General features: G+C 35.5%; 1 protein-coding gene across 1 annotated transcript; it reads left to right on the forward strand.

Moving 5' to 3' along the window:
• Positions 1 to 292: 292 nt before the first annotated feature.
• Positions 293 to 7870, forward strand: LOC112514764 (probable inactive leucine-rich repeat receptor-like protein kinase At3g03770). The gene is made up of 7 exons (XM_025121365.1): positions 293 to 316; positions 3899 to 5336; positions 6084 to 6217; positions 6323 to 6566; positions 6801 to 7023; positions 7111 to 7234; positions 7352 to 7870. The coding sequence occupies exons 1-7, from the start codon at positions 293 to 295 to the stop codon at positions 7613 to 7615; spliced, it is 2451 nt and encodes an 816-aa protein (XP_024977133.1). The 3' UTR covers positions 7616 to 7870.
• The last annotated feature ends 538 nt before the right edge of the window (positions 7871 to 8408 follow it).

Consider the following 8408-nt stretch of genomic DNA (forward strand, 5'->3'; position numbering starts at 1 on the left):
GAAAATTAATTAAAACAGCTATTTTCAGACTTTTTATTCATCTCTTAGCCATTTATCTCTCAGTATTTTTCAAAAATATAAAAAAGTTTCTGAACTACGTCTGTAACTGCACGGACCTGAATTTATAAATTAGTCCCAACACTTCCGCAAGAAGGAATCTGGACCATTGATCCGGTGCATCTCATCCTAATATAATATCTTTATCACAACCCAATCCTTGTAATAGTAATATTTGATTTTTTTAAATTAAATATTATGTGAAATTAAACATATAAAAATAAGAGATGGGGACATGTCTTTCACGAGACTCAAAAAGGTAAGTTCGTGGGGTTTGGGTTCCCTACGAAACAAAACACGTGAATTATATTTTGGAAGCTTATGCGATCCCTTTTTAACTCTTTCATTCTTTCGGGTATCCCCGTGACAACACTCACTCTTTTATTTGATGTGACACAAAATAATCAAATTTGTTTTATTACATCTTTTTTTAAACGCAAATCGCATCGTATAAATCTCAAACTGCACCAAACCACACTGCAAAATAACCAGACTCCAAAAAAAAAAAAACAAAGACTTTCAATACATCCGATTCCCAAATACATGTTGCACAATTAAAAATAATCTAAGAAATAAAAAAAAAAATCAAAATAAATTGGACGTGTGAGTTGTGACATGCCGAGCTAATTTATTAATATTGTTAATTGTCATATTGGATCAAACTTAAAGTTTAAAACACAAGGTCCGAAAATACTACATAAATAATGAATTATTCCATATATATGTGTGTGTGTGTGTTATAACAATAAAAATATATAAAATACATGGTGCAGTGCAATTTGAACCGCGGTTTGATAACTCAAAACCGTAAACTGCATGGTGCCGGTTTGGTAAAAATGCAAACTACAAACTGTACTGCGGAAGTTCTAACCCACACATTGCGATGTAGTATGGACCGTATAGTGATTTATGGATAGTTTATATGGTTTGAATAAACACCCCACTAAATTCACTACAACAAAATTGGGTTTATAGGACACCCCCAATCTCTAAGCGTTACAGTAGACCGTTTTATAAGATTTAATTTATATGACCAAAAAAATAAAACGTCATATCTAAAGGTGTTGTATTAAGTTTATATGACACTTTTGAGCATCTTAACAAGTTTTTTTAGGACATTTTAATACAAAGTGTCGCATTAGCAACTTAATAGAACACTTTTGATAAAGTGTCCTATAAATTCAATTTCTTATAGGACATTTGTTTTTATATGATGATTTTTCAAATAGTGTCGTATAAAGTTGATAATATGACGCTTTATATTAAAAATGTCCTAAAAAACTTATTACGACATTAAAAAACGTCATATAAACTTATTACAACACCTTTAGATATGACACTTTATTTTTTGGCCCTATAAACTATGTCCTATAAAGAGATCTATTAGAACACGTAGAATTTGGAAGTATCTTATAAAGTCGATTTTGTTATAATGATTGTAATTGTAATTGTGAAAATTGTGAGTAAATATTTTTTGACCCGTAATATGATAACAAGACAACTACGTCATTAAGTATTTTAATATCAATAAATTATTATTAAAATTGGACAGGAATAAGAAAATTGTTACGTTTAATTAAAAAAAATTATTACTTACATTAAATATAGATTTAAACAAACTTTAATTTTATGTAAACTATGATTTGTGATAACCGTGTTATTTGGTTATATTGATTGGGGTTGTTTTTTAAAGAAGATGGTAAGTGGAAGTTTAATGTGTTAATGTGCTTAAAATGTTTTAAACTGTCACCGTCTCATTATTTTAAAATAGTATTATTATGAGTTAATGGTAGTTATCTCATTAGGAGGTGGAAAAAAATAAGTAAGAAGGATAAGAAAGCTTTTCTGTGTGTGTTCTCTTTGATGAAAAGTAAACAAACCTGTAAGGGGGAAGAAGAAAACTGATTTTGTGATTTCTACGTGAATATGTTGTTGTGCTAATTCATCTTCATCTACGTGAACATAAAGTGAGTTTAAATTTATCAACTTTTCTTATTTGGTATTTGAAATTTGAACCGTATGGCGTATGGTTCTTATATGAGATGATGATAAAACTGTTTCTGGATGCTATTTTAGCATAATGGTGAGACTGGGTATAGAACCGTATGGTTCTTTAGACGAGTTACTGTTATGATGCCATTATTGGTAAAATGGTGGTTTTTGTCAAAATTATATCATGTGTGGAAATAAGGGTGACATATCAAGAAGCTGAGTATTATTTCATAATAAAGGTGATATAATAAGTAGCTGGGTACTATTTTGTAATAATGATGACATAATCATGAACTGGGTATATTCTTGTAATAAGAATGACATAATCATGAGCTGAGTATATTGGGATAAATGTGACATAATCAATTTCTGAGAATGATGATCTTTTTGATCATGGGGTTTTGTTATCGCATCCTTATGATGCGATGGCCTTAAGTTATCGCATCTGTGTGATGCGAGGATTTGGATTGTCGCATCCTATTGATGAAATGAAGTGAACTTGTTTTAAGAGGGCCTCTACCAGAGGGGCGGGGCTTTGGTTGTTCATTTGAACCTTAGAAAAAATTATCGAGACCATTGGAAATATAATCTTTATCGCAATAGGTTGTTATGGGATCAACATTATCCTCTCGTCTAGCTCTGAACTCAAGGTCTTCAGACTTTGCCTTTAGATTTGACACTTAGCGCTTGTCGGGTTTTCTCTTGAAATAACTCTGAAAAAATATTCCTTCAGACTTGCATTTGGGCGCTTGAGCTCATCCGAACTCTGAAGTCTTATTTTTCAAATCTCTGAAGATAAATCTGGAGGCTCAAATCTCTGAAGATAAGTCTGCAGATTCAGACTTAATCTTGTAAGCACATTTCAGATCTCTGAAGATAAGTCTGAAGACCTGTTTTTCAGATCTCTGAAGATAAGTCTGTAGATTTAGACTTAGTCTTGTAAGCACATTTCAGATCTTTAAAGATAATTCTCAAGACTTGTTTTTCAGATCTCTGAAGATAAGTCTATAGATTCAGACTTAGTCTTGTAAGCACATTTAAAATCTTTGAAGATAAGTGTGCAGATTCAGACTTAGTCTTATAAGCACATTTCAGATATCTGAAGATAACTATAAAGACTTGCTTTTCAGATATCTGAAGATAAGTCTGAAGACTAGTTTTTCAGATATCTGAAGATAACTCTGCAGACTTTCGAGCTAGAGTATTACAAATATGTTTTTTTTAAAAGAACAACAGAGGTCCTCTGGTTAACCAGACTTCCGAACCAGAGTATTACAAATATGTTTTTCAATAGCAACAAAATGATTTAGATTATATGTTTTTTAAAAGAAATTAGGTTTAGAAAAACGTAAGAAAACGGATAAATATGAAATGCAAACAATTACCAATCAATTGTATTTAATTTTGCACTATATTATCAGAGCGTCTTAATCAAGGTAGAGAGAGGGAGAGAAAGAGAGAGATAGATGTGGTTTTATTTATAAATTAACCCAACTATTAGTATAAACTATAAAAACCAATTTAATTGAGATATTTATATAAATAATCATAGTTCATTTATTATAATTTTGATAATTATAAAAGATTATCAAAGTTCATTTATTAAGATCTAACGTTTAATATTAGAAAACAATAGACATATTTATTGGTTTATATGATTTGTATTCATGCTTGAGTTTATAAAAAAAAGTCACGTCTCTTTCTATATAAAATCAATATAAAGATCAAAATCAAATCAAAACATGATCCAAAAATATATATAATTTGTACAAAATTAACCCCAATTCCTTAAAATAGATACTCGATTCGTGGATGCCGTAAAAAATGGATATAATTGCTGTAAATTTAGTCCTACAACTTGTGTAATGAACCAAATGTGCAGCTTTCAACCCCTCCAATGGCGGACCATTTCATCTTACACCTCTTCTTCCTTATACCACTTCTCCTTCTCCCCCATTGCCACTCTCAATCCCTCCTCACTCTGCAAACCTTCCTTACAACCTTCAATGCACGAGGTACAAATAATTACTGCACCAGTAGCATTACCAGCAGCGTCGTCATCAACCTTCCTTCTGCACCGCCAAACTCATCTGTAACACTCGTCTGCTATAACAACACCATCACTCAGCTTCACATCACTGGGAACAACAACCACTTTCCCCGTGACCAAACCCTCTCAACCAAATCCTTCTTTTACACCATATCCACCATTTTTCCGAGCTTGAAAGTCCTCTCTTTGGTTTCTCTAGCCTTAAATGGCCCTCTACCTGCTACTGTTCTTGCCGACACTCTGTCTTCTTTGGAAATTCTCAACATCAGTTCCAACCATTTCCATGGAAACTTAAGGTTTGAGCTTTCTTACTTGAAGAACCTGCAAACTCTAGTCTTTGATCACAATAACTTCTCAGGGGAAGTTCCAGATTGGCTTGGTTCACTCTCGTCCTTGACTGTTTTGAGCTTCAAGAACAATTCACTTGATGGGTTCTTACCGTTCTCACTCTCTCGATTGGTCTCTCTTCGTGTTCTTGATCTTTCCTTCAATCGTTTATCCGGTGACGTCCCGGTTGATTTCAAGAACTTGACTAATCTTCAAGTTCTTAATCTTGAAGGCAACCAGTTTGGACCCAGTTTTCCAGTTTTGCACAACAGGCTGATAGTTCTGGTGCTGAGTGGGAACAGATTCCGCAATGGCATTCAAGGGTATGATCTTCGTTCCTTTTACCAGCTTCAAAAGCTCGATCTTTCTTCAAACGAATTCAGCGGGCCGTTTCCAGATCTCTTGTTTTCGCTTCCTTCACTTGCGTACCTCAACATTTCCGGCAACAAGTTCACCGGAAAGTTATCCATCAACGTCTCGTGTGGTGACGCCCTCGTGTTCGTGGACTTATCGTTCAACCGGTTCACCGGAGAGCTGCCGAGTTGTATGCACTCATCGGAGTCCAAGACCATGGAAAATGACAGAGTTTTGTATGGAGGGAACTGTCTGTCAAATGTGGACAAGTCACAGCAGCATAACGTTTCATTTTGCCATAATGAAGCATTAGCTGTAATGATTAAGCCGCCTGAAAGCGCAAACGACAATTTGAAGTCGTCGTCGAAGGTTAAAGTAGTCGTTGCTACGAGCGTTGTTGGGGGAGTTGTCGTTGGCGGAGTTGCGGTGGTTGGTGTGGTGTTGGTTGCCATTAGAGGCAAGTCTTTTGGTGGAGGATGTGCAGCAACACCTCAAATTAGGGTCTTACTTGAGAAGGTTTCACCTGCTTATACCATCAAAATGCTCAAGGATGCAAGTAAAGCTTCCTTCCTTCTGCTTATAGTAAAAATGTTAGATTCGTTGGATTCTCACATCGAATAGACGTGGCCGATCTAATCTGTATATATGATAGAATATCCGGAACCCGAACCCAAAAGAGTCATTGACAAAAGAATTGAGGTTATGTTCCAAAGTATATATTATATATTGAACAGAAATGGCTCAAGTCTAGGTGATGTGGGATTCCAACATGACCACCCATGGAAGCTAGACATACACAATTTGTCTTTGAGGGTCCTAGAGGGGTTTAACTCTCATTTTTATCGGAACCCAACCTTATACAGTTGGGTTTCTATGAAAATGGAAATTTTAGTGAGAATGGTAAGAAGGGATTTCTATCAGTCAATTCTAATTGAAGATCAATACTAATGTGATGCATCAGATTAATTCCCCTAATTATAAGCGCAATTCATGAATGGGGTTAGATTAAAAATGATCACCTACTTACGCTTCTCACTATAACTTCCACTCATACGATCCTTTGTATATATATATATATATTGGGAGCTCTCCATTATATAAGAACTCTTATAGAGAGATACAAGAGGTTCCACATATCCTAAAACTACACTCTTTCACCTCCATTTGAGAGTACATGTCACCGGTCTTTCGACCAAATCCCCCTAAAAACCGTACCTGTGAACGACTTCAGCCTTTGTCCAATCGGAACAAAGTGAAGGGCATATAAAAACGAAACCAGACTCAACGAAACAATGTAATGCAGGATATATTTCAGAGACAATGAAGTTGGGTTCACTCGGAATTTCGGCTTATCGAACTTATGTTATGGGGGAGCTGATTGAGGCCACGAATAACTTCCATGTATCGACACTCGTCGGCTACGGTTCTCATGGCCAGGTTGGTCCAGATTCCAACACGATATTTTGATTAAATTTAGTGTTATTGACACTGATTACATAGTTAGGTAATTCACTATATATGATATGTTGTATGTATGATCAGCTTTACAAAGGGCAGCTCAGCGATGGCACCATGGTTGCTATTAGAAACTTGAAAATGAGAAAGAGGTGCACCATCCAAAGCTGTACTCGCCAGATTGAACTCATTTCTAAACTCAGACACCCGAACCTGGTCAACCCCATCGGTCACTGCTTCGACCGCCAGCCAGACGAGTTAGCCATCATCCGTGGTGTCTTTCTCGTGTTCGAATTCGTCCCAAATGGAACACTCAGAGCCTCCCTCTCCGGTCAGTATTCAACTCACTTGAAAGAAATATTAATCGATAAGAATCTTGATCTGAATTAGCAACACTTCTACAGAACCTTTTCCTGTTTTCCATTAAGCTTTGATCTAGATTACAAAAGTTCTATACAGCTATAATGGTTTTTAACAGTCTGGAAGCCGAAAATCTGTCTGTTTGACGTTAAAATCAAACAGACAATCTCCAAGATTTTAACTCACCTGAACATAAAAATGGCAGGTGAACAGAAGCTCTCTTGGGCACAGAGACTTTCAGCTGCTATCGGGATTTCGAAAGGGATTCAGTTTCTAAACACACGGATCGGTCCAAGAATATTCCCGGACAACCTTAAAATAACAAATGTTTTGTTGGATCAAAGTTTCCATGTGAAGATCAGTGGTTACAATCTTCCTTTGCAAGTAGAAACTAAGGTGGCTGCTAGACAACCTTCCTCTGGAAAAAGGTAAATGGCATCTCTGTTTAACTTCTTGGGTCGATCGGGTCCGCTGTTCATCGGATCTCCCATTAAAGTTTTTCGACATTCTTTTAGATTTGACATCGAGGAAGATGATCATGATCATGACCATGTCTACGACTTGGGAGTTATTATGTTGGAACTCATCCTCGGAAGGGCGATAAATTGCATCAGCGACACGACTATTGCAAAAGATATGGTGAGTTGTATGATTAGTGTACATGTCCGCAGATCGTTTGATCTTACAAAGCCAAAATGTGTACGAGTTTGGATCGAAAATATAACCTACTTTGTTCTGATTACTGTTTTGTTTCAGTTACAAGTAAGTTTGGTGGTGGATGAGGTCGCTCGAAGGAGTATCGTGGATCCTTTGATTCGTAAGGAATGCTCCAATGAATCATTGAGGATGCTAATGGAGCTTTGTCTCGGATGCCTTTCTAAGGATCGACGTTCCATCGACGACGTGTTATGGAATCTCGAGTTCATAGCTCAGGCTCACACATCATCCGGGGAAGATCCAACGAGCAGCCAAATGACAACGGACGCTACAATTGTGTGTATACCTGAAAAAGTTGAATAAGTTTTGATCATCTTTGTATTCGAAATAACACCATTTTCGTGTTCTATGCGAACGAGTGTGCCACGATTCAAGTCTTCGAAGGGGAGCACCGAAGGGTTCGCGTGACTGCTCAATACAGAGGCGTATTTAATTAACTGAGGTGTGCAAAAACTAACCCGTAAAACAATGGTTTCAAAATTTCCTTCCAAGACATTCGGTTGTGCAAACATGTACGAGTTAAAACGTTGATGCCATAATTTTTATTTTAAGTTGTTAGAAAGATCCAATCATGCAACGAATTTTTTATCCGAATAAATTATTTGAATTTATATATATATATATATATATATATATATAGAGGGATGTTATTCTACACCCTTTGCCATTCCTACACCCTATACAACCCTCATCTCAACCATTCAATTTTTAATCAATTAATTGTTTCCTAATATAAAGTATTAATCATAATTAATAAACTATATTCATATTCCATAAATATTCAAATCATAATAAATGAACTCCAATCATTTTTATAAATATCTCAATTAATTGGGTTGCAAAGGTTGTACAAATGCACAAGGTTGTAAAAGAAATATACCCTATATATATATATATATATATATTTATCCATTAACAAACATTTCAAGAGAATTCGAATGACAAATTCATTTGATCAAATTCCAAATACTTTGTTTGATTCATTTCTTGAAATGGATGGAATCTTTCAAATTCCATTGAATTCCACCGGTTGATGAATTTATCATTCCTTGGCATAATGGAAGGAATTGAATTCCATCACCATCCACCAAGACCA

Source organism: Cynara cardunculus, assembly GCF_001531365.2.
Source record: "Cynara cardunculus var. scolymus isolate 2C chromosome LG 6, CcrdV1, whole genome shotgun sequence".
Classification (NCBI taxonomy): Eukaryota; Viridiplantae; Streptophyta; class Magnoliopsida; order Asterales; family Asteraceae; genus Cynara; species Cynara cardunculus.